The following is a 27192-nucleotide window of genomic DNA, read 5'->3' as shown; positions in this document are numbered from 1 at the left end:
AAAATAACCAGTGCCTTCATTATGTTCTATAGAAATAAAACAGATTCTTATTGAACTTATGCAAATAACTGTATTGTCAGAAATTAAGAATACTTACAAATGGCTTTCAAATTCTAGAAAAATCAAGGAAAGAGAAAAATACATGTTTCAAACTCTGCTTATAAGTACCTACATTGCTTGAAAAGTTACAAATAGCTCAAAAGACAGAAAATTATTTTCTCGACTTCTGAAAAACAGAACACAGACAGAATCAACAATATTTCAAACAAAAAGCATACAAACTAGTCCTATTCCACATAACTGATTTATATTCTTTTTGAAGTTAAGTTAGCAATACTTATAGACATGTTATCTTTCTAATGAAAGTTTTAAAAATCTGCTTTTAGACATCAGTAATTTGAATTCAAGAGAATTCATTGGCCTCTCTTAATATTTCTTTTCTTTTTTAGGACAAACTTTGGACTTGGTCAGTTATAAGAAAAACACTGTTTTTAGATGAATTAAAATTATTACTGATAACATGTTAGGACAGATCAATGTCTTATATGTTAGGACAGACCAATGCTTTATACACTGGAACATGTATAACTATAATCCACATAAAATTAATTACCATTTTATATTTGACAATGTTTCTCATATATTTTTAACAAATTAAACAAGTTTAATTTGTTTTCTCATGACTTTCAGTGGTCTTAATATTTCAAGAAGACCAAATTTAAAGTTGTTGTTGTTGCCCTGGGTCAAGTTTGAATCCGCCAGTCTCAGTGCATGTGGCCAGCATTGCAACCACTGCTCTACGGGCACCAAGCCCCAGATTTAGAGTTTTGATTTTGGAAGGTTTACCAAATATCAAAGGCTTAAAACATTTGTTCAAATAAAATTACAAGCCAAAATATTTTAAAGGAAATACATAGTCAACTGGATCACATGTAAAGCATTTTCACAAATTCCCTTTTATGAGCAATTTAACCTTCATGGACAGTCTTCAAACTTTCTAAACATTCTTTAACTTTTGCCCTGCCTTTCACTTCTTTACACAACCATTCTGTTTCAGGACAAAATTTATCACACAAGATTCTTTCTTTACAATGCCATTCTCTTTTCTGTCTAATTTCTCTTACTCTCAAAAAACTCACTTTCTATAAAACAGGATCCCAGTTTACCATTAAGTCACCCATTCATTCAGCCACACTAATAATTAGAAGGTTTAAAAGGCAAGAATCTTATCCTTTCACAAAGATTCAGTTTGTAAAAATAGTTTTCCATTTATACAAATTACCAGTGGCAAAGGGCCAATAATAAAAGGTTCTTAACTTTATCCAAGCATGGAGATCCGCCAGCGCTGCTGCCAGGGGGGCTGTAACACTCTGGAGGTGGGCCGGTCCAGTGAAGGGCAGGGCCTGAGCTCTTTCCTGGCCAGGCCTTCTCAGCCATCCTGGAGCCGCCTGGCGGCTGGGGGAGGCTCTTTCCTTGGCTTTCATGTGAGTCCCTGACTCGCGCACCTGTTAAGACTTCTTGGTCTGTGTTTCAAGAGGGACATGGCCACCAACCCCATGCGCTTGCTTGGCTTTATTTATTTATTTATTTATTTCCCAACGGTCCCTGGAGAGAAAAAAAGACCTCCCAGCCCAAAGGCATGACCCGCCTCCACCCTTGCTCTCACTGTGTCCCCACCCCATCGCCAGGATAAAGGGTTAACGCGAAGGGCGTGAGGGAGCAGTCGCGCCATGGGAGGGGCAGCCCGCCCCTCAGGAGAGCACTGGCACAGGGGCAGACGTTCAGTGAGGGGTGATACAAAGGAGGGCAAAGTGTGCAATATCCTGCAAAATGGAGTAAAGCGGTGCAGAAGGGTTAGGGGACTTAGGAAACTCTCCTGCACTGCAAGAACCGGGAAGTACTTTCAGTCAGGGAGGGGGAGATGAAAAGTTTCCTCTGGAGGCCGGCCAACATTGAATGTCCTGCAAAAAGTAATCAGTTTAGCTCTCTTTTTTTCTACCGCAAGTCCCAAATTTTGATCTCTGAGTTCAGCCACAGTAAAATTCCAATGTAATACAAGAGACATACACACTGAAGACATACAAATCCAGGCCAACAGAAACAATAGGACGACAGTCTCTGACCATGCTGCTTTGTCCACCCAGAAAAACTACAAGCCACACCATGCCCGAGGGTTCCACATCTCGGAGGGGGCGGGAGGGGGGTGCCGGAACGTCTTCTCAGCACCCCTAGCCGGCAGCCTCCAGCATGTCCGCCTTGACTTTATGCCGACTTTACAGATTCCAGACTTCCAAAAACAACCACGACAGACAAGGCAGACAAGACAGACAGACACTTACCACACAGCGGCTTTTCGGATCAGGGTCCACAAGGGGTGGGGGGGAGGGGGGGGCGGTGGGTTCCCGGCCAACGCACCAAATGTTGTGCCCAGATCTTGAAATCCCCCACAAAGACCACCAGGAAGCCGAGTCCGATACAAAAGCGAAAAAAAGCCGTTTTATTGCAAGTTCAAACTTGGACTCCTGGGGTCTCCGCTACAAGGGATCTGTGCCAGGAGCCCTGAGCTCTGGAGCAGAGAGTTTTTATGGTCCCGCGCAGCGGGTGGGCGTGCACAGCTTGAAACAAAGGGGGCGCTTCTGGATTGGTTAGGTGGGGGAGGAAGCAGGTTGCCTATCATCTTTAGTATGCAAGCTGGTTGCCTATCATCTTTGGTATGCAGCTGTAAATTGAAGGCTGTGAGGCAAAGTGGGGTCAGTGAAGGCTGTGAGACAAAATGGAGTTAGTTTTAACAAAATGAAGTTAACTCAGTCCTTTCAGTACCTCCTTGACTATCCTTTTTTCTTCCTTTTGAAACAAAGTCTCCCTCTGCTGCCCAGGCTAGAGTGCTGTGGCCTCAGCCTGGCTCACAGCAACCTCAAACTTTTGGGCTCAAGCCTTCTCCTGCCTCAGCCTTCTGGGGAGCTGGGACTACAGGTACCCACTACTATACCTGGCTAGTTTTTCTGTTTTTAGTAGAGATGGGGTCTCAGTCTTGCCCAGGCTGGTCTCAAACTCCTGAACTAAAGTGATCCTCCTGCCTTGGCCTCCCAGAGAACTAGCATTACAGGTGTGAGCCACCATACCTGGCCTTGACTATACTTTTAAAAATATTCACAGTAAATATTAGCTTACTAAAGGTACCCAGGAGTCTCATAGTGAACACATCTGTCAATATTATTTTAGCTACAGGTTTCATAGAGCCCTTTCCTTACATAATGTTTACTGCTGTAGACCACTTTTGAATTGCTTTTTTAGAATATCATCAAGATCTAGCTGAAAAAAATCCAGGAAAAACACTTGACATGGTTTTCATAATTTAAATTTTCTTCCTTGATTATATGTTAGTGGTTTTTTAGCATTGAGTTATTTTTGTCATTATTAGAGGAACTTACAGATGACATTAGACAGAGCAGCCCTGACATGCCGTGCAGATTCAGCCACATCGGAGAATTTCATTTCTTCTTCCTTAACTAAAATTGTTTGCTGAGAATCTCCAAGACTCTTCTATTGCCAAAAATCCTGTGAATCTATTCTGAGTAGAGGGATTTTGTCTATTTAAAGATACTTCTTTGACTGAGTGCTTTCTTCCAGTTAGTTGGGTAAACATCACTGCTGTCTATCTTTATGCCAAAATGGGATTGCACTGGGGTCATAAATCACTTTTCCATCTCTAGAGAAGTATTTGTCTTTTCCAGAGCTGATGAAAACTACAATTAACACATGTGACTACCTATTAGCATGGTCTACAGGATTCTGGGGAAAGTTTGAGGATGTGGAGCAGGTTTAAGGATAGAGATCAGCTTATTCTCAATATCCACTGCAAATAGATCAAGCATAAAAGGACACAGACTCCTCCACAGTGAGCACATGATGCCACCAAGGGCAGCTACAGAGATGATGCTAATTGGGAAGATCAAAATTGTGTGACAGCCTCATAGAATAGGCAGAGAAAATATCAGAAGATGGGTCAGAGGCTTCTGTCACCACATTGCTTTTTAACTACTTTTAAAATGTGCTGGCTGAGCCTTTCACTCAGAAGACAGCCTCAGGCAGACTGCTTTTATTTCATTCACATGACAGACATTACTAAGCAGCTGCCTTTTGCAAAGCATCACGCCAAAAATTCTGATGGTGTGGCAGATTGCATTTTCCAAACTGACCACAAAATTAACTCCCATCTCACATGCCCTTCTTAAAATGCAACTTTAATACTACTAGTAGGAGGTGTGGTCTATATTCCCCCTTTCTGGAAAGTAAGTTGCTTTTGCGACCAACAGAGTGAGGTGGAAGCCACGTGAATGTAGAATGTAAATGTTTTGGCACAGTAACTGAGATAACGCCAGAAAGGCTATGTTAACCACTGTGATAAAAATGTGTCAAATGGTTTATGAAGCGAGTGTATGATGCCCATGATCATATCAGTGTATACAGTTATGATTTAATAAAAAAAAAAAAGAAAAAAAGAAACCCCTGTGGTGCTACGGCTTCTGCTTCACTTATTTGAATTCTCTCTTCTGACAATTTCAGCTGCTTTGTAAACCATGTTATTGTTCTGAGTTTGCATGCCGAGACTCACACTAGTCCATGTAGAGAGACTACTGGAGAAGCCCCGGGAATTGGTGAAGATTGACAGAAACCACACCAGCCCCCTGCTGCTCCAGGCTCCAGCCCCACTCTCTCAGCAACAGCCACCATCTGCCTAGACCCTAAGCAGAGCCACCCTACCAAGCCCTTTCTAAATTCCTGATTTACAGGGACTATCACGTTTAATGAAACTATCATTGTCATAAGGAGCTAAGTTTGGCAATAAAACTATCATAACAGCAACAGACAATTGCAACAGAATAATACAAAGATGATACAGAGGGCTGCGAAAGTTCATGGTCTTTGGACCCACAGGGATGTGAACTCCAGGTGGAAAGACCAGCTATGCACATAAGGAGAACAAAACAACGGGACCAGAACAGGCTTCCACCTGGTGTGGAGAAGCCACCTCAGCTCAGCCCCATGGCATGCTGCTGCTGAGAGGCCCAACAGGCCCAAAGCCAAAGAGATGTCCAGGCATGGAGCTTCTGATTTATGGTTGACCATAGAAACCCCTGCAGTCTTAAGTTTGAAGTAACTTGAATTCACATTAGCACTTTCATACGATTAAAACAATAGCAAGCATTTGTATGCCTCATCTTATATTATTGTCATAGAAACCTAACAGGTAGTCAACTGGCCCAGCTTTGCAAATATATTAGATCATTTATTTTAAAAAATTAAGAAGTGCCTAGCTCAAATTAAAACTTAAACATATTTCTTGCAGAGAGTCAATGTAGGAAACATAACAGCAGAAAGATAACTTAGGACACTGAGGTCTACGAAACACTGGGGTATTTGCGAATATCCCACACACATACAACACAAGCAGCAAGGAAGAAACTGCAGCGGCACAATGCTGCCATGTCAGCATCTAATTTTTGTGGTTCTGACCAATCCTGATAATAAAAATCTAAACTCAAGTAGGTTGAATTTCCCATTCTGTGTGTTCTGATTTTGTATGGAGACCCATAGTGACACAAAAGCAATTCTTAGGCCACATATTCAGCCTCTTCAAATCTCTAGAGTAGCCTATTTTAAAATGTACTTTGTAGAACATGGTTCCCATATGACATCTTGCCAAGAAAAAAAAAAAAAAAAAGAACGTTAGAGTAAAATAGCTTCTTCCTGGCGCGTTCTCACAGTGCATCCATGCATTGAAGGCTCTGTGAAGTCCTGTGGTTAGGAAACCTACCTGGCAAGTTTGATCAATCAAATGTTTCCTAAACTTTACTGAACATAGAAACTTCCCTCCTTTCTCCCTTTTTGCTATGGTTTCATGTGACACAGAACATTTCAGGCACTGCTGCTTCAGGGACTGTGATACTGTAAAACATATTTTGGTCTTTCACCCTCTCCTTGGGATAAAACTCCTGAAGTCCTTAGGATCTCCAAAGTGATGGTGTTCTGTGTGCTGATATAATAATTGGTTAATGGTTGGCAGTCCCTATGTCACTTCAGGATGGGGCTGGTCACCAGAAAGACAGAGGCAGGACGGGAGAAGAGAGACTTCCAGCATCCTTCTCACTTCCGGGGCAGGGAGAAGGGCTGGAATTGGAGCTACTCTCTGATGGCCAGTCACACAGCAAACCTGGGTAATGGAGCCTCCTTAAACACTCAAGAGGACAGGGTTTGGAGCACTTCCAGACGGTGGACACGGGTAGGTGGTATGTCCAGGGAAGGAATGGAAGCTCCGTGCACCTCCCCACACCTCGCCCCACATGTGTCCCGTCTGTGTTATTTGTAATATCCTTTAAAATAAACCAGAAAATGTGTCTCCCTGAGTTCAGTAAGTCTTTCCAGCAAATAAATCGGAACCCAACAAGGGGTTCATGAAGCCGGGTGGCCAGAAGTTCCAGAGGCCCAAATGAGGGAGTGGTGGGAAGTAGCAGGCAGTTGGTGGAACTGAACCCTCAACTTACGGTTTCTGAGGCTGTCTCCAAGTAGACAGTATCAAAATCGAGTGTGTGCTCTGCAGAACTAATTGATTGCTTGTTGTGGGGAGAAATCTCCATGCCCATACATGCATCCCTTCAAAGACTGGTCTTACTGCCCTTCTCTGTGACCCCATGGCCAGGGCGTTGGCTAGTGTCCACAAGCCAGTAAAACTCCAAACACAGGGGCTTTCCTATTATTCAATTCTTTCACAAATATTGGGAAAACAGCATGTAGTTTAGCCCATCAAACTGATTTTTTTTTATCTTCTTTGATCATATAGAACCAAAAAAAAAAAAAAGACCTTGAATAGCCAAAGCAACACTAAGCAAAAAGAACAAAGTTGGAGAGAGAACTTTGCCTGGCTTCAAATTATACTGACGGGCTATAAAAATAGACACATAGGTGAATGAAACAGAACAGAGAACACAGAAATAAAGCCACATTCTTACAGCCAACTGATCGTTTTTAATATTATTATTATTTTTTATGAAGTCATTTGTACATAGATCATAAATACATTTATGCCATATTTGATATGTTGATATGATTTGATATGATATGTTGATTTGATATGATTTGATATGTTGATTATTTTTTACAAATTGGAGTGCTTACATCCTACTAATCAACATAGCTTTCACCTCATTTACCCAATTACAGCATTAAGACATTTGTGTTCTACACCTGATAGATCCAATTTGTACTTGCAATATGCTCCATAGGTGTGAGCCCCTACTAACCCTCCCTCTATAGACCCACCTCCCTCCTCCCCTCCCTTCCCTTCCCTCCTTCATCCTAGGTTATAGTTGTGTTTCATTTTTCATATGCAAGTGTGAGTGATTATGAATTGGTTTCACAGTAGTATTGAGTACGTTGGATATATATTTTTTCCATTCCTGAGATACTTTACAAAGAAGAATATGAAGTTGACAAGAACATGTGATGGAGGAAGGACACCCCTTTACAATAAATGGTGCTGGAAACTGGACAGCGACACTCAGAAGAGTGAGACAGCATCCCAGCCTTTCACCACATACAAAACTTAACTAAGATAGATTCAAGACTTAAATGGAAGACCTGAAATCATAAAAATCCTAGGAAAAAAACCCTAGGAAAAACTGAGACATTTAAACATTGGTCTAAGCAAAAAAATTATGACCAAAACCACAAAAGCAAATGCAATATAAACAAAAAGACAAAATTGACACAATTAAACTAAAAAGTTTCTGCAAAACAAAAAATCAAAAGAGTAAATAGACAACCTACAAAATGGGATGAAATCGGCTCGGCGCCCATAGCATATACATGGAAGGTGGCATGTTCAAACCCAGCCTGGGCCAGCTAAACAACAATGACAACTGCAACAAAAAATATCTGGGTGCCGTGGTGGGTGCCTATAGTCCTGGGGAAGTTTGAAGAGTGCATCACAGTCAGATGTGTGGATGACCCTTAGGAGAGTCCCCTCCCAGGTTCAGAAAGTGACTGGCATCTATTCTCAAACAACACATGCCCCTCAAGGGACATGCAGGCGCCACAGCCGTGCAGAGGCAGGTGGACTCCAGGACTCTTCCCACGGCACCCTTTCAGGCACCTGAGGCCACTATGAGCAGGCAGACACTGCTGAGAGCTGTCGGGCAGACTCCCTGGTGGGAGGGCCCTGAACACAGCTGGCCAGTAAGACAGATACTGATTGTCCCCATGAGTGACAGTGAGTCTTGACAGGACTGGATACCAATTCTGGACTAGGATTTGTTCAGTGGAAGGCATGCCATGAAGAAACCAGAAGAGAAGCTATTGTGTGGATTTGGATGGCCAGCTGTCGTTTCTTCAACCCACTGCACAGCCCTCAATGGCCAACAATGACCAGAGAGATCTCGGAGGAGGAGAGATCTCTCACCTCACTTTCTTCCTGGTGGGGAAGTGGAGCTGGCAATTAAGACACGGCTGTTGGACACCGAAGAGATGGAAGGTTGCAGGGCTGGCTCGCCCCCCCCATGCGTGCTCCCTTCCATGAGTGAGACTGCAGGACAGTCCCCACCAGGCTGTCCTCTGCTCTTGTGGCAGACCTGGGACAGGGCTGGGAAGATGCTGGGGTGGCTGTGTCATGCCTGCCAAGGAAGGGTGGGTGAGCACTATAGTTTCTTCTTTCCCCTCCACATCACCTCTAAGGTTTTTCCTGGCCTACCTGAGGCAAGGTCCTAGGATTAGGGTCACAACTGCAAGTGCTGGAAGCAGGGATAATTCCTAAGCAAAGCCTAACCATGTTATACAACCTTATTCTATAATCTCTAAGAGCCTGATGGGGGTGGGTTGTGCATCACCCCATCTGGTAAAATTAACTTAACAATGAACGCAGCTCCATGGCCTGGTGGTAAAAATAGCCCTCTGCTTCTGACCTGTGTAACCCTCCCCCAGCTGGATGGAGTGGACTGAGGGGGCACTTGCTGACTAGTATGGCTGCCTGCAGTCCTGACCAGCTCTGTGGGGATTCCAACGTCCCTTCCAAAGGTTTATAACAAAGAGAAGGAAGAATAGCAGCTGTGAGTAAAGGAATAAAGGAATGGGTTATGAATTAGGGAAATCCAATATTGCATTAACACCTTATCCCTTAGCCCATTAGCTCAGTTACACCAGTTGCCTAAAAGGTCGTTTGCCAACAGCACACGGCTCCTGGAACCTGAAAGACTGAGTGGAAACCCTCAAACCCCAGTGCTTCCTCCTGGGGGACTTTCACACCAGGCAATGGCCTGGGCTGTTTACCAAGGAGACCTCTGACAAGCCAAGATGAGAACTGGAGAGAGTGAGGATGCACGTTTGACCCCTCTTTTGTGTCTTTTAAGTGCGTGGCCTTAGGCAGCTTAGTGAACTCTTCTGAGTTGTCACCTGAGAGGAGGAATAGCTGTAATAATGTCCACCTCACAGAGGGGTCCTGAGGGCCTCTCACCTTTCCTTGTAAAATTAACTCTGCCCCTTTACCGGCGGGATCAGAAAACACTGCAGACATTGGGCCTGATATTGAACCAGTCACACAGTTCCCTAAGTGTCTTACTTAGGGAAACTGGAGCAAGTAGAACTTGCTCCAAATTTTCTCTCTGCTGGAGCCCCTTCTCTGGCTAGGTGCCAGCAGTCCTAGGCTAGATTGGAAAGGGGAAGTGTGTAGCCCTTTGCATCTATATCCAGACTACCTGGGTTCAAATTCCATTTGCACCACTTATTCTCTGCACAGCCCAGGGAAGTTTCTTACCCCTCTGTGCCTCAGTTTCCTACCTGGAGAATGGGGAGAGTAGTAGTAGCTACGTCCTAAGATTGTTATGAGTACTTCCACAGGGTTGGGGAGAGAGAGAGAGAGACACTATCTACTTCCATGGGGGGGAGAGAGAGACACTCTGTACTTCCACAGGGGTGTGGAGAGAGAGAAGGAGAGAGAGAGAGACTATCTACTTCCACAGGGGTGGGGAGAAAGAGAGAGAGAGAGAGACACTATCTACTTCCACAGGGGTGGGGGGAGAGAGAGAGAGACACTATCACTTCCACGGGGGGGGGGGCGGGGAAGAGAGAGAGACACTATATACTTCCACAGGGGAGGGGAGAGAGAGAGAGAGAAACTATCTACTTCCACAGGGGTGGGGGGAGAGTGAGAGAGACACTATCTACTTCCACAGGGGTGGGGAGAGAGAGAGACACACACTATCTACTTCCACGGGGTGGGGGGGAAGAGAGAAACACTATCTACTTCCACCGGGGTGGGGAGAGAGAGAGACTATCTACTTCCACAGGGGTGGGGGGAGAGAGAGATACTCTCTACTTCCACAGGGGTGGGGAGAGAGAGAGAGAGACACTATCTACTTCCACAGGGGTGGGGAGAGAGAGAGACACACACTATCTACTTCCAAGGGGTGGGGGGGAAGAGAGAAACACTATCTACTTCCACAGGGGTGGGGGGAGAGAGAGACACTCTCTACTTCCACAGGGGTGGGGAGAGAGAGAGAGAGACACTATCTACTTCCACAGGGGTGGGGAGAGAGAGAGACACACACTATCTACTTCCACGGGGTGGGGGGGAAGAGAGAAACACTATCTACTTCCACCGGGGTGGGGAGAGAGAGAGACTATCTACTTCCACAGGGGTGGGGGGAGAGAGAGACACTCTCTACTTCCACAGGGGTGGGGAGAGGGAGAGAGAGAGAGAGAGACACTCTCTACTTCCACAGGGGTGGGGAGAGAGAGAGAGAGACACTATCTACTTCCGGGGGGGGGAAGAGAGAGAGAAAGAGACACTATCTACTTCCACAGGGGTGTGGAGAGAGAGAAGGAGAGAGAGAGAGAGACTGTCTACTTCCACAGGGGTGGGGAGAGAGAGAGAGAGACTATCTACTTCCACAGGGGTGGGGAGAGAGAGAGAGACAGACTATCTACTTCCACGGGGGGGGGGGGAGAGAGAGACTATCTACTTCCACAGGGTTGGGGAGAGAGAGAGAGACACACTATCTACTTCCACGGGGTGGGGGGCAAGAGAGAGAGACTATCTACTTCCACAGGGGTGGGGAGAGAGAGAGAGAAAGAGACACTATCTAATTCCACAGGGGTGGGGAGAGAGAGAGAGAGAGAGTGAGAGAGAGAGACTATCTACTTCCACAGGGGTGGGGAGAGAGAGAGAGACACTCTCTACTTCCACAGGGGTGGGGAGAGAGAGAGAGAGAGAGAGTGAGAGAGAGAGACTATCTACTTCCACAGGGGTGGGGAGAGAGAGAGAGACACTCTCTACTTCCACAGGGGTGGGGAGAGAGAGAGAGACACTCTCTACTTCCACAGGGGTGGGGAGAGAGAGAGAGAGACACTATCTACTTCCATGGGGGGGGAGAGAGACACTCTCTACTTCCACAGGGGTGTGGAGAGAGAGAAGGAGAGAGAGAGACTATCTACTTCCACAGGGGTGGGGAGAAAGAGAGAGAGACACTATCTACTTCCACAGGGGTGGGGAGAGAGAGAGAGAGACACTATCTACTTCCACGGGGGGGGAGAGAGAGACACTATCTACTTCCACAGGGGTGCAGGGAGAGAGAGAGAGACACTCTCTACTTCCACAGGGGTGGGGAGAGAGAGAGAGACTATCTACTTCCACAGGGGTGGGGAGAAAGAGAGAGAGACACTATCTACTTCCACAGGGGTGGGGAGAGAGAGAGAGAGACACTATCTACTTCCACGGGGGGGGAGAGAGAGACACTATCTACTTCCACAGGGGTGCGGGGAGAGAGAGAGAGACACTCTCTACTTCCACAGGGGTGGGTAGAGAGAGAGAGACTATCTACTTCCACAGGGGTGGGGAGAAAGAGAGAGAGACACTATCTACTTCCACAGGGGTGCGGGGAGAGAGAGAGAGACACTCTCTACTTCCACAGGGGTGGGGAGAGAGAGAGAGACTATCTACTTCCACAGGGGTGGGGAGAAAGAGAGAGAGACACTCTCTACTTCCACAGGGGTGGGGAGAGAGAGAGAGACTATCTACTTCCACAGGGGTGGGGAGAAAGAGAGAGAGACACTATCTACTTCCACAGGGGTGCGGGGAGAGAGAGAGAGACACTCTCTACTTCCACAGGGGTGGGGAGAGAGAGAGAGACTATCTACTTCCACAGGGGTGGGGAGAAAGAGAGAGAGACACTCTCTACTTCCACAGGGGTGGGGAGAGAGAGAGAGAGACACTATCTACTTCCACGGGGGAGGGAGAGAGAGACACTATCTACTTCCACAGGGGTGGGGGGAGAGAGAGACACTCTCTACTTCCACAGGGGGGGGGAGAGGGAGAGAGAGAGAGAGAGACACTCTCTACTTCCACAGGGGTGGGGAGAGAGAGAGAGAGACACTATCTACTTCCGGGGGGGGAAGAGAGAGAGAAAGAGACACTATCTACTTCCACAGGGGTGTGGAGAGAGAGAAGGAGAGAGAGAGAGAGACTGTCTACTTCCACAGGGGTGGGGAGAGAGAGACACTCTCTACTTCCACAGGGGTGGGGAGAGAGAGAGAGAGACACTCTCTACTTCCACAGGGGTGGGGAGAGAGAGAGAGACTATCTACTTCCACAGGGGTGGGGAGAAAGAGAGAGAGACACTATCTACTTCCACAGGGGTGCGGGGAGAGAGAGAGAGACACTCTCTACTTCCACAGGGGTGGGGAGAGAGAGAGAGACTATCTACTTCCACAGGGGTGGGGAGAAAGAGAGAGAGACACTATCTACTTTCACAGGGGTGCGGGGAGAGAGAGAGAGACACTCTCTACTTCCACAGAGGTGGGGAGAGAGAGAGAGACTATCTACTTCCACAGGGGTGGGGAGAAAGAGAGAGAGACACTCTCTACTTCCACAGGGGTGGGGAGAGAGAGAGAGAGACACTATCTACTTCCACAGGGGTGCGGGGAGAGAGAGAGAGACACTCTCTACTTCCACAGGGGTGGGGAGAGAGAGAGAGAGACACTATCTACTTCCACGGGGGGGGGAGAGAGAGACACTATCTACTTCCACAGGGGTGCGGGGAGAGAGAGAGAGACACTCTCTACTTCCACAGTGGTGGGGAGAGAGAGAGAGACTATCTACTTCCACAGGGGTGGGGAGAAAGAGAGATAGACACTATCTACTTCCACAGGGGTGCGGGGAGAGAGAGAGAGACACTCTCTACTTCCACAGGGGTGGGGAGAGAGAGAGAGACTATCTACTTCCACAGGGGTGGGGAGAAAGAGAGAGAGACACTCTCTACTTCCACAGGGGTGGGGAGAGAGAGAGAGACTATCTACTTCCACAGGGGTGGGGAGAAAGAGAGAGAGACACTATCTACTTCCACAGGGGTGCGGGGAGAGAGAGAGAGACACTCTCTACTTCCACAGGGGTGGGGAGAGAGAGAGAGACTATCTACTTCCACAGGGGTGGGGAGAAAGAGAGAGAGACACTCTCTACTTCCACAGGGGTGGGGAGAGAGAGAGAGAGACACTATCTACTTCCACGGGGGAGGGAGAGAGAGACACTATCTACTTCCACAGGGGTGGGGGGAGAGAGAGACACTCTCTATTTCCACAGGGGTGGGGAGAGGGAGAGAGAGAGACACTCTCTACTTCCGGGGGGGGGAAGAGAGAGAGAAAGAGACACTATCTACTTCCACAGGGGTGTGGAGAGAGAGAAGGAGAGAGAGAGAGAGACTGTCTACTTCCACAGGGGTGGGGAGAGAGAGACACTCTCTACTTCCACAGGGGTGGGGAGAGAGAGAGAGAGACTATCTACTTCCACAGGGGTGGGGAGAGAGAGAGAGACAGACTATCTACTTCCACGGAGGGGGGGAGAGAGAGAGAGAGATACTATCTACTTCCATGGGAGGGGGAGAGAGACACTCTCTACTTCCACAGGGGTGGGGAGAGAGAGAGAGACTATCTACTTCCACAGGGGTGGGGAGAGAGAGAGAGACACACTATCTACTTCCACGGGGTGGGGGGCAAGAGAGAGAGACTATCTACTTCCACAGGGGTGGGGAGAGAGAGAGAGAAAGAGACACTATCTAATTCCACAGGGGTGGGGAGAGAGAGAGAGAGAGAGTGAGAGAGAGAGACTATCTACTTCCACAGGGGTGGGGAGAGAGAGAGAGAGACACTATCTACTTCCATGGGGGGGGGAGAGAGACACTCTCTACTTCCACAGGGGTGTGGAGAGAGAGAAGGAGAGAGAGAGACTATCTACTTCCACAGGGGTGGGGAGAAAGAGAGAGAGAGAGACACTCTCTACTTCCACAGGGGTGGGGAGAGAGAGAGAGAGACACTATCTACTTCCATGGGGGGGGGAGAGAGAGAGACACTCTCTACTTCCACAGGGGTGTGGAGAGAGAGAAGGAGAGAGAGAGACTATCTACTTCCACAGGGGTGGGGAGAGAGAGAGAGAGACACTATCTACTTCCACGGGGGGGGGAGAGAGAGAGACACTCTCTACTTCCACAGGGGTGTGGAGAGAGAGAAGGAGAGAGAGAGAGAGACTATCTACTTCCACAGGGGTGGGGAGAAAGAGAGAGAGAGAGACACTCTCTACTTCCACAGGGGTGGGGAGAGAGAGAGAGTGACACTATCTACTTCCACGGGGGGGGTGGGGAGAGAGAGAGACACTCTCTACTTCCACAGGGGTGTGGAGAGAGAGAAGGAGAGAGAGAGAGAGACTATCTACTTCCACAGGGCTGGGGAGAAAGAGAGAGAGAGACACTATCTACTTCCACAGGGGTGGGGAGAGAGAGAGAGAGACACTCTCTACTTCCACAGGGGTGTGGAGAGAGAGAAGGAGAGAGAGAGACTATCTACTTCCACAGGGGTGGGGAGAGAGAGAGAGAGACACTATCTACTTCCACGGGGGCGGGGAGAAAGAGAGAGAGACACTATCTACTTCCACAGGGGTGGGGAGAGAGAGAGAGAGACACTATCTACTTCCACGGGGGGGTGGAGAGAGAGACACTATCTACTTCCACAGGGGTGCGGAGAGAGAGAGAGAGACACTCTCTACTTCCACAGGGGTGGGGAGAGAGAGAGAGACTATCTACTTCCACAGGGGTGGGGAGAGAGAGAGACACTATCTACTTCCACAGGGGTGGGGAGAGAGAGAGAGAAACACTATCTACTTCCACGGGGGGGGGGAGAGAGAGACACTATCTACTTCCACAGGGGTGCGGGGAGAGAGAGAGAGACACTCTCTACTTCCACAGGGGTGGGGAGAAAGAGAGAGAGACACTCTCTACTTCCACAGGGGTGGGGAGAGAGAGAGAGACTATCTACTTCCACAGGGGTGGGGAGAAAGAGAGAGAGACACTCTCTACTTCCACAGGGGTGGGGAGAGAGAGAGAGACTATCTACTTCCACAAGGGTGGGGAGAAAGAGAGAGAGACACTCTCTACTTCCACAGGGGTGGGGAGAGAGAGAGAGACTATCTACTTCCACAGGGGTGGGGAGAAAGAGAGAGAGACACTCTCTACTTCCACAGGGGTGCGGGGAGAGAGAGAGAGACACTCTCTACTTCCACAGGGGTGGGGAGAGAGAGAGACACTATCTACTTCCACAGGGGTGGGGAGAAAGAGAGAGAGACACTCTCTACTTCCACAGGGGTGGGGAGAGAGAGAGAGACTATCTACTTCCACAGGGGTGGGGAGAAAGAGAGAGAGACACTCTCTACTTCCACAGGGGTGGGGAGAGAGAGAGAGACTATCTACTTCCACAGGGGTGGGGAGAAAGAGAGAGAGACACTATCTACTTTCACAGGGGTGCGGGGAGAGAGAGAGAGACACTCTCTACTTCCACAGGGGTGGGGAGAGAGAGAGAGACTATCTACTTCCACAGGGGTGGGGAGAAAGAGAGAGAGACACTCTCTACTTCCACAGGGGTGGGGAGAGAGAGAGAGAGACACTATCTACTTCCACGGCGGGGGGGAGAGAGAGACACTATCTACTTCCACAGGGGTGCGGGGAGAGAGAGAGAGACACTCTCTACTTCCACAGGGGTGGGGAGAGAGACACACACACTATCTACTTCCACGGGTGGTCGGTGGGAAGAGAGAGAGAGACACTATCTACTTCCACAGGGGTGGGGAGAGAGAGAGAGAGACACTATCTACTTCCACGGCGGGGTGGGGGGAGAGAGAGAGTAAAGCAGTCTTCTTAGAATAGATAGATTAGTCTTTAGCCGAGCTTGGTAATCTTCAGCAGAGACGCAGTGGTGGTGTTCTGCAGGCAGGGGAGGAGACAGAGTCAGAGTAAGTGGTTCTGTGATAGAATGCGCATGCTCCCCACTGCCTGCTCCTCCAGCCTAATGTAAGGCTGATCTCCTGCTTCTCAAGGCCACAGGTGTAGAGACTGCCAATTCACCCCTGCTCTCATCTCACGAGTTCTCATGCTTGTTAGGCGAGCTGAATCCCTCTCCATGCCCTTTTCACCAAGGTGTTCCATTATTGAGCTATTCAGGTATTTCTTATAACTCTCACTCCTCCTAGCTGTAGGCTACATGGGCTGCTACAAATGGGGGCCCTAACTAGGAGGGCGGAGACTATCCCTCTCTAAGAGTATCAATTCATTCAAGAATCAACATGATGGGAACCTGTAGCTCTGATGATCTTCCTAGACTAGGAAACACTTAACTAGATGTCTGCTGAGATGGTTCCACATCTCCTGAGAATAGAGGGCACATTCTTCCCAAAGCAACTGCAGACAGAATGCTCACACAGGGGAAATTCTCTTGTCTCTCAGCACGAGCAGTGAAACACAGAACAGTTCTAGGGACCTAGCCAGCACGGCCCACCAGAACTTTCTGTGATGGTGGAAATAGTCAATAGCTACACTGTCTCTTATTATAGCCATTTTTATATAGGATTACTTAGCACTTAAACTACAGCTAATGTGACTGAGGGATGATTTAACTTTAATTCACATGGATTGAAAGAAGCACAGGCTGTGCCATCAGCCAGCACAGATTCTCCGGGCTCCACTGTAGCTGGGCAGCCAGGGGTGTGCTGCCATAGAGGAGGGCCTGCACTTCCACAGTGTGGGGCAGGGGAGAGCCCTGGTGACTCAGTTCCCCACTCAAGTTGAGATGTGACATCTATGTCACAGTATTGCTCTGACAGTTCAAATGCAAAGCATTGTTAGTTCCTTGGGGGAAAATGATTTTGTTTCTGTACAAAACACGTAATGTCTGAGCACAACAACTAAATGTGGGGAGGGGGTTGGTAATGCCAGAAAGGCCAAAAATAAAGAGGGAAAATGAAAAAGTGAATGCCAGGGAAGGCAGAGCAGGTGGAGGGCTGTGAGGAAAGTCACAGCACGCAGTGGGATGTGGTGGCAAAGAGGGGCGTTGTCAGGGGGTGGGCTGATCCAGGGCTGAGAGTTCCTTGTGAAGAGAGGGGCACAGGCAGGGTTGGTTCTGAGGGGCAGTGAACAGGAAAGTGTGAAGGTAGATTAGGATACACACTTCCCACTCACCTGACTGTCTTCGTTCTCTGGCACTCAGGTAAGTGGGAAGCGTGAGTCCCTGACGTTTCTGAGGGACGTACATCGAATGCAGGGAGGCAAGAAGAATTTGTCCTGTTCAAAAGTAATGCCGATTGTTCAGTGTGGACAGGAGACACAGGTGAGTCTACCAACTCCCTTCTATTCAAAGAGACTGTGTAATGAAAGCATGTACTCTAGTAGAGACCAAGAAATAACTGTCTTACACAGTGGTGCTGGGACATTCTCAGAATCACAGAAATGAGCATGTCCCTATAAAAGGTTGACCTTGGGCCTGACCGGCAGAAGGTTCCACTCCCTTAGAGTAGAAGGAATGAAGAATGCCCAGTGAGCCACAAAGCTAAATTAAAGAGCATCCTGGGGCCTCTAGCACTTACTAAAAATGGCAATCTGTCCTCTACCATAATGTCCTTTTCTATCCCACTAGGGACTGAGAAGGTTTAGCTCTGGAGTCTGCCTGGGTTCAAACCCAGGCACCACCACTTCAGAGCTGAGACCTTGGGCTAGAAACAGACTCTGTATGTCTGTAAGCTACTGTTCGTCATTATGGGATTAGAACAGCACCTGCCTCAGAGGCGTAAGTGAAGTAATGTGTGTGCAAATTAGTGCAGCCTCCAGCATACCAAAAACCCACTACAAGTGTACATAAGTTTTATTGAAATAATATCTCAAACTTCCCAGCATGTCATTGAAATTTAATAGGCAGCTACTCATGGATAAAATTTGACATTAGAAACACTGTTTTCTATAAATCAATAGTTTTTACATTTTATTCTGAGGAGGATTGTCAAGTCAAGCTAAGCATTGCTTTAATTTATTCATTCACTAAATTTATTCTTGTTTTCCTCAAGTTTTAAAATTATAGGTCTGGTTTTTTAAAAGCTTAATTGAAGTGTAATTTAAATACTATAAGCTTATCCATTTTAAGTATATATAACTCATTTATTTTAGTAATTCTGAGTAATACTGGCAAATACTGGCAAATGCGGGGCCCTGTTCATTTGGTAAATAAGACAGTTGAGGTCCCTGCTTTCAAAGAACTTCTGGTCTAGGAAGGAAGAGAGATAATAGACAAAATATATACTCCAGTGATTTTTAACCAGCACAACGGTGTGCCATGAAAAGATCTTAGGTGTACCACAAAATTTTTTAAAGACCATTAATTAAATTATTTTCAAAAGAAGTTCAAACTACAGTAAGTATTACTTTTTTATGCTTTTTAAAAATCAACATATCTTAAGTGTGGCATGGAAGTTTAACCACAGGTTCAAGTGTGCCATGAGATAAAATAGGTTGAAAAGCACTGATATAATCTAAGGCCTCAGAAGCAAAAATAGTTTGGTGAGACAATAGGGACAGGCTATACCGTTTTAGATCAGGTGTCCAGAAAGTTTTCTTGGAGGAGGTGACAATGTTTGAAAGATGTGAGGAAATGAGCTGTATGATATCTAGGGAAGAGTGTTCCAGGTGGAGAATGGTGAGTGCAAAGGCCCTGAGGCAGAAGCAGGCTTGTGTTCCCTTTGCAGCAAATCTGGGAAGGCAGCCTACTGAAGTGGGGTAAGTGAGGAGAGGTAAGGAAAAGGAATCCAGACAAAGAGGAGACAGAATGAGGATCACGGAAAGCACAGGTTTCTAAAACAAAGCTCATGGATTTTGCTCCCGGTATGACAGAAAGCCAATGGAGAGATTTGAGCAGGGAAATGAAGCAATTAGGTTTCCATTTTAAAAGAACCTCTCAAGGCTGTTTGGAGAACAGAATACAAGAAGCAAAAAGGGGAGACGGGGACAAGTGAGGAGAGCAGGGCAGTGGCCCTGGTGACAGACAGGACAATCTTGGACCAGCCAGGGAGTGAGTGAGAAGAAGGCAGATCTTGGTGTATTTTCATAACTATGTTTCCTGAAAACTGAATATTGATTTTGAGGGAAAGAAAGGGTTCAAGGACGGCTCCTAGGATACTGGCCTGAGTGACCCTTGGCTGGTGGGACCTCTGCTGAGACCGGGGAGCAGGCTTTTGGGCAAGGGGAGGGCGCAATTCACAGGGTCCAGTTTTGACCTTTTATTTTAGATGTTTATTAAAGGTTTAAGTGGAAATTATACAAGTGGTCCCTTGAATGTACTATGTGGAAAAATAAAGTCTTTTCAGTAGAGGACATAAAAGAGAGTAGTAAACTCTTAGAAGCCTGGGTCAGCAGAGCTACGAGCCACTCCCTCATGTGTTACATGGGCTCTGTGTATCAGAAAAGCTGCAAACCCTCAAGCATGTTTGCTGGAATAACAAATTAGCCAATGAGTAGGGTGGAAACACTCACAGTAAAAATCAGCTTGTCCTTGCTCTTTAGCAGAACAGGAGAGGGCAGTGTCAGCCTTCTGATGGCTTGATGACATGTGAGGAAGTAAATTGAGGCGTGGGACAGCTTGGAAGCAACATGGAGAAAGACCCGTTTGAAACAAATACCTCCTGTCTGAATTACTGCAAGAAAATACATCAGAGGATTCACAGATGCAGGCCATGCGATGACTTTTCATTAACATGGAGAAGCACTTCTTAAATTTTTAAAGCCATCCTGTTACAAGAAACTAGGATTGCAAAACTGGCTGTCATTTGAGAAGGATTTGGTATATTTGAATATTTGTTTGTTTCTCAATTAAGTAGTTAAGTCTTCAATCCATCTGTATTTCAACGTGTAATTTCAGTGGTTTTAAGATTCTAGGGCCTTGTGTGGAGAGTCAGAGTTTACATTTTTCTTGCCCTTATCTTTTCCAATGAACCTAGAGGTCTGACAAATTCCCCCTCTGAGTGAGCAAGGCTGTCAGAAATTCTAAATCACGCCTCCCAGGACCTGGGGCACACTCAGCAGGATGCGTCTTGCGGAGAAGGGGTCAGATCAAGCTCCTTCCGTTTTGTAATCATGTAGCTTTGAGTCCTTGACCTAAAGACATTGTTCTGATCAATCAGTATGTCCTGACCATATCCACTGGGCGAAACGTTAAGTTGACACTACTTTTAGGAACAAAAAAGAATTGTAGAAGCACTTTGTGCACTCCTGTGATCACAGAAACTGATGTTCAAACCAGACCTTAGAGTAACATGTATACGTTGTAATTAAATAGAGATGGGGACTGTGGATGATTATGCCAAAGCAACCTGTGTTTTGTACAGGAATGAAATGATTAGATCTCCATCCTTCCTTCTCAACCCTTATATTTATTTGTCCAGCATATTTAACCAGAAAATGATAAAAATGTTAGTGTGCTTTTTATGTTAGAGACAGAGGTCTCACTTTTGCTCAGGCTGGTCTCTAACTCCCAGGCTCAAGGGATCTACCTGCTTCAGCTCCCAGAGTGCTGGGATTACAGATGTGAACTACTGCAGGGCCTAATGTTAGTGGATTTTAATCTTCCATAACTCATTTCATTCATTAGACCTCAAAACCTTGATCTTTAATTTCCAGAGGTTCTTCTGAGACAGATAAGATTCATTCTTCTCATTATTCAGCCCAGGAAATATAATAAAAATAATAGCATATTTATGTAATACTTGAAGAATAATGTAATTCTCTGTCATGTGGGCTGAATAATCTGATCAGGTTTCCTCCTCAGAGGAAAATACTGTAATCAACTCTTCACTTTCATAACTTTTAAATGTGATACCCACACACACATACACACATAACACATCTACATATGTGACTGTCTATCTACACATAATCAGTAGAGTTTTGTGTACTTATTGTGTGTGTGTGTTGTCGATGGAAAAGAAGCCATACTCAGTAAAATAAAGTGTTTTATTTTGAGCCATATTTGAGGACCTGGAGCCACCACCAAGAAGCCTTGAGCATGTGGACTCGAGGTGGTGGGGTTACAGTTTGGTTTTTATACTATTAGGAGACAGGGATTATAGGTGAGGTCATAAATCAATATGTGGAAAACATACATTCGTTTGGCCCCAACAGGTGGGATGTCTGGAAGTGGGGCTTATAGGTTATAGGTGGGTTTACAGATTCTTTAACTGACAATTGGCTGAAAGAGTTAGGCTCTGTCTAAAGACCAGGAATCGGAGAAAAGGAATTCTTAGGCGAATGTTAATCAGGTGGGATGAAGTGGCTCACGCCTGTAATCCCAGCCCTCTGGGAGGCTGAAGCAGGTGGATTGCCTGAGCTCAGGAGTTTGAGACCAACCTGAGCAAGAGTGAGACTCTGTCTCTAAAAAAGAATAGCCAGGCATTGTGGTGGGCACCTATATTCCCAGCCCTCTGGGAGGTTGAAGCAAGAGAATTGCTTTGAGTCCAAGAGTTTGAGGTTGCTGTGAGATATGATGCTGTGAGATATGACAAAGTGAGATTCTGTCTCAATTAAAAAAAAAAAAGATAATGTTAATCAGAGACTCAGAGACAAAGTACCAGACAGACTTAGTGGTTTGTTGCGTGTATGAGGACCAACAGGTGTGTCTTGCATAGCCTTAGGCCTGTTAGTGAGTCACAGAGGACGTCTCTAAGAAGGGAAGGGACATGATGAGGCCTGTGTGATCCCCTTTCTCATGGTGAGAGCTCAGTTGTAGGAATCCCCTTGGCCAAGAGGGGTTCAACAGTCAGACCCTGAGGGGGAGCCTTACGATTTTATTGTAGTTCACAATATACTTATATAATCAGTAGAGTTTGTGTGGATATATACATATGTTTATAAATAGTAGAGTTTTGTGTGGAATGATTTATTTAAATTGTTAAAGAAATCTAACCAGTATAACGTTAGACATTGTGACTCTGAGACCTTTTAATGTGATTGTACATGAACGCTCTTCATCTTTTTGTCTATTGTATAAGGTTTCACGTTTGGATGTGATTCATATGATTTGATTCATAATTCTAGCTGTAATGAACACTGTTTCTGGTATTTCATTATTAAAATGATTATGTAATGCTTCTCCTTAATCTGTGCAGCCTCCCTGTGCACAGGCACGAGTACCTCTCAGGGTGAAAGTGTGCAGCTCATGTGCACACACACGGGTCTTCAATCCATCAAGAATGTATTTTTGTGAGTGGATGGTCAATTAGCTCCATTACTGAACTGTTGACCCTTTCTCCAGTGATTTAAACTATCAGTCCTGTGCTAAAACCATATATATTGCTACACATCTGTGTATTCACCTGGCCTCTTTTAGTCTATTCTATTACCATTTATCCAACTTTAAGCTAAGATCACGTTATTGTCATTACTATGATTTATAACACTTTGAAAAACATCTTAGCTATTTCTTTCTTTCTTTCTTTTTTTATTAAATCATAGCTATGTACATTAGTATGATTATGGGGCACCATACACTTGGTTCATAGACCGTTTGACACATTTTCATCACACTAGTTAACATAGCTTTCGTGGCATTTTCTTCGTTATTTTGCTAAGACCTTTACATTCCACTTTTATTTCTGCACATATACTCTTCTGTGAGGAATTTTGATTAGGAATTATTTGTAATTAAAGATCAGTTTAGAAAAATTGTTCATCTTTCTAATATTGAGTCATTACATATAGAAGTATTTCTCTACTTCCTCAAACTTCCTTACTTCCTTAGTATAATTTTATAGTTTCCTCTATATTAATTGTTAATTTTATTCTTGGGTACTTTTTAGGCACTATGGTTATTGTGAATTGAAATTCTTTATCAGACAAGCACAAATTGTGTATATTTATATTGTACAACATAATGTTTTGATATATATATATGCATTATGGAATGGTTAAATTAAACCATTTAGCATCTGCATTACCTCACATAATGTTTTTTCTTGTGGTAAGAACACTTAGAATTCACTCTCAGAATTTCCAGTGCATAGTGACACTGTTATTAGCTGTCCTCATTGTCTGAATGACAGGCTGTCTCATGCACATTTTGTGATTCTGGAAATCTAAAAAATTACTAAATGCTTCTCAAATTTTGAACTTCAACAGAGACATCGAAACACTGAGATCACCTGCAGTCCTGGCGGCCAGTACCAAGTGCTCTTGGATGTGTGTGTATTCAGGAGCCAATTACATTGTCTAGATGAAGGACCATCTTTAAAGCTGTCTTGAGGAGTCTGAGCAGCTGGCAGGTGCCAAGATGCAGTAGATGTTGGGTCTTAGTTCCCTGCCTTTCCCCTTTCCATCATACACCTGTTGAGTTCGAGCCTTTATACCTGGTGCTCACCCCACCTGCAGAACACTTTCCCTGTAACAGTGATTCTCAGCCCATGTGCCATGAGAGGATCCTAGGTGTGCTGCAAAAAATGTTTAAAGATCATTAATTAAATTTCTACAGAAGCTCAAAGCACAGTAAACATATATTAACAGTTGAGAACCACTGTTTCTCAACAGTATAGCCACTAGCAAATCACCTAAAAGTAAACAAAGACCGCAGAGTATGGAGTTCAAAAATGTATCTCCACAAAGTGACATTATCATGACAACTCACTGGATGTGGATTTTTATATCATTGACAAATTTTTCTCAAAATTCTCACAAGTGTGTTTTTCAGTTGACCAAACAGACAACAGAACACGTTTAGGTGTTTTCATCCTTTCTAATGGTACAGTTGTGTTTTGTCTGATTGCAGTGAATAGATGCCACACGATGGCTTTCACCAGAATGCGCAAAATGTAATAATAATAAAATTATATGATTGCACTGGACTCTGCAGGCTTAACAACTGTGACCATGCTAAGCTAGTTATGTAAATCATATTTTAAGAACATAAATTGCACATTCTCTCAGTGTAGAAGAGATGAATCTGGTACTAAAAGCTCAAATGGTCCTGAATTGAGGCCTCATTCAATAGAAAATCCACTAGCTAATGCAGGTCAATATGCCAGTTTTCTCAGGCAACAAAACATTTATAGCATTTCTCTCCGGTATGAATTCCTGCATGTTGAAAGAAAGCTGAAGGTTTTCCCACATCCATTCGTTTACAAGGTTTCTCTCCAGTATGAATATGAATTACATCATGGGAAAGCTAGTTTCACGACCCCTTTGGAATAGTTGGGGTCTAGAATATGGAAAGTCAATTAATCTATCTATAGCTTAAAGCACAATGGTCAAGAAATGCATGTGAAAGTTCTTCCTGACCTTTAAAGGCTTAGATAAATACATATAATGTATTACTATAGAGAGTATGGCCTTACACTGAGAGTTTGTTCAGGGAAAGAGCTTTGCCTGCTTTTTCTTTCTTCTGGTTTCAGTGCCTGGCACTACATAGAAGCCATAAATACTTCTGAATGAGCAAATAAATATTGGAAGGAGTGAGGGAATAGCTAAAGCGACAAGAATGTTTAGGAAGAACAATTAAAACAAAGGAAGCGTTTGTGTCCTTAAATCTTGGCCACTGAAACTGAACTTTGGCAGAGTGGACAAAGGAGCTGCCCGACTCAGGGATCAAGAGGCTCTGTGGGGTTGGAAGAGAAAGTCAGGGGATGCCAGAGTGCGAGGCCACAGACACAGGTCCTAACAGTCCCTTGGAACAAGGGGTCTGGTGAAAGTTTGTGGGTCCAGGGTCTGGGCTTGGAGGCAGCAGTTTACCTAGATCTAAAGTAAGCAGGAGCAAAGCTGACTCTCAGTCCCAAAGAACTGACCAGTGACCAGCAGACAAACGCAAAGGCCCAGCGCAGAGGCACAAAGTGGGAAACCAATTGTCTCCCATTAAAAACCTGCTGCATGAGTTAACAGAGCGGTTTACAATGAACGTGTCTGTTCCAGAAATAATGGCAATAAAGAAAGTGCCTGTTTACAGTGGGAAAACCATGAGAACAATGGCTGGAGCCCAGGAACGTATCAAATGTCCTCGTGGAAGGACATGGACCACTGGTCCAGGCCTCACTGGCTTTCCAGTCTGTGGATGTCATTTTAACTTTCAAAGTCACTCAGAAAATAGGACTTACAATGTGAAGCTCCACATTGTGATATTGTCAAAGAGTGTTGGGTGAAGAGCTGGTAGGTTCTTTACTTTTTATTCATTCAATACTCAGAAATGCCTGATTTTTCTGCAACTCCACATTTCTCAGTGATCACATTCAAATGCCACCCCTTTTAAAAATACCACATATAAAGTGGTGATGGGTTTGCTTTTTTCATTTTTTAAATTCTTCATTGAAACATAGGTTTCTTGGCATCCTAAGACAGCTGAATTTATTTATAACAGTGCAGGGACTCAATTTTAAAATGACTTTCCTATGTTGTCTGATTTGTGACACATTAAAAAAGAAAAGAGCACTGAGAGCCAATAGGGCTGGGAATTATGATGGCAGGCACCGCAGCTGCTCCTTCCGCCCTGTCTGTACTCGCCCAGCACAAGATAGGGCAGCTGGGTCATCTGTCTTCCAGCATTGGACGAGTAATGGCTTTGTCTGGTGAGATGACACAAAATAAACATTTTCCATGTTGCAAATAAATGTCTTGATGAGCTTCGATGTATACATTGATAAATGAATTTGGATTGCGTATATTCCCCTGCTGATGTGAGGCCATTGCTTTTTGACAACATTCAATATTGCTGATATTATTCCTCAATGACAACATGCTTTTACTCTATGGTGGTCATGCAAACAGAAAGTGACCACCAGCACAGGAGTGACACTTCACACAGAGCAGGAGCCCAGGACCCTGCGACCCTCTGCACAGACACACAGGAGAGACAGTTCACACAGAGCACGAGACCAGGACACTGCAACCCTCTGCAGAGTGACACAGGAGGGACAGTCACACAGAGCAGGAGCCCAGGACACTGCGACCCTCTGCAGAGTGACACAGGAGTGATAGTTCACACGGAGCAGGAACCCAGGACACTGCGACCCTCTGCAGAGTAACCCAGGAGTGACAGTTCATACAGAGCACGAGACCAGGATACTGCGACCCTAGCAGAGCCACACAGGAGGGACAGTTCACACAGAGCACAAGACCAGGACACTGCGACCCTCTGCAGAGTGACACAGGAGTGACAATTCATACAGAGCAAGAGACCAGGATACTGCGACCCTCTGCAGAGTGACACAGGAGTGACAGTTCACACAGAGCAGGAGACCAGGACACTGCGACCTTCTGCAGAGTCACACAGGAGTGACAGTTCACACAGAGCACGAGACCAGGACACTGCGACCTTCTGCAGAGTCACACAGGAGTGACAGTTCACACAGAGCACGAGACCAGGACACTGCGACCTTCTGCAGAGTCACACAGGAGTGACAGTTCACACAGAGCACGAGACCAGGACACTGCAACCCTCTGCAGAGTGACACAGGAGTGACAATTCATACAGAGCAAGAGACCAGGATACTGCGACCCTCTGCAGAGCCACACAGGAGTGACAGTTCACACAGAGCATGAGACCAGGACACTGAAACCTTCTGCAGAGTCACACAGGAGTGACAATTCACACAGAGCAGGAGCCCAGGACACTGTGACCCTCTGCAGAGTCACACAGGAGTGACAGTTCATACAGAGCATGAGACCAGGACACTGCGACCCTCTGCACAGACACACAGGAGGGATAATTCACACAGAGCAGGAGATCAGGACACTGAGACCCTCTATAGAGCCACACAGGAGTGACAGTTCACACAGAGCAGGAGACCAGGACACTGCGACGCTCTGCAGAGTGACA

The 27192-nt window shown here is 45.7% G+C and overlaps 1 protein-coding gene across 1 annotated transcript in view; it reads left to right on the top strand.

Moving 5' to 3' along the window:
- The first annotated feature begins 1328 nt into the window (after positions 1 to 1328).
- The window catches only part of LOC128580935 (Y-box-binding protein 1-like), a 38117-nt gene continuing 12253 nt past the window's right edge, over positions 1329 to 27192 (top strand). Inside the window, 4 exon segments of the mRNA XM_053583417.1 lie at positions 1329 to 1484; positions 2145 to 2374; positions 6085 to 6283; positions 17569 to 17688. Coding sequence (XP_053439392.1) covers positions 1329 to 1484; positions 2145 to 2374; positions 6085 to 6283; positions 17569 to 17688 — 705 coding nt within the window.

Source organism: Nycticebus coucang, chromosome 3, assembly GCF_027406575.1.
Source record: "Nycticebus coucang isolate mNycCou1 chromosome 3, mNycCou1.pri, whole genome shotgun sequence".
In the NCBI taxonomy this organism is placed as follows: Eukaryota; Metazoa; Chordata; class Mammalia; order Primates; family Lorisidae; genus Nycticebus; species Nycticebus coucang.
The sequence above is the reverse complement of the archived record's forward strand: the minus strand, read 5'-3'. Positions and strand labels throughout refer to the sequence as shown.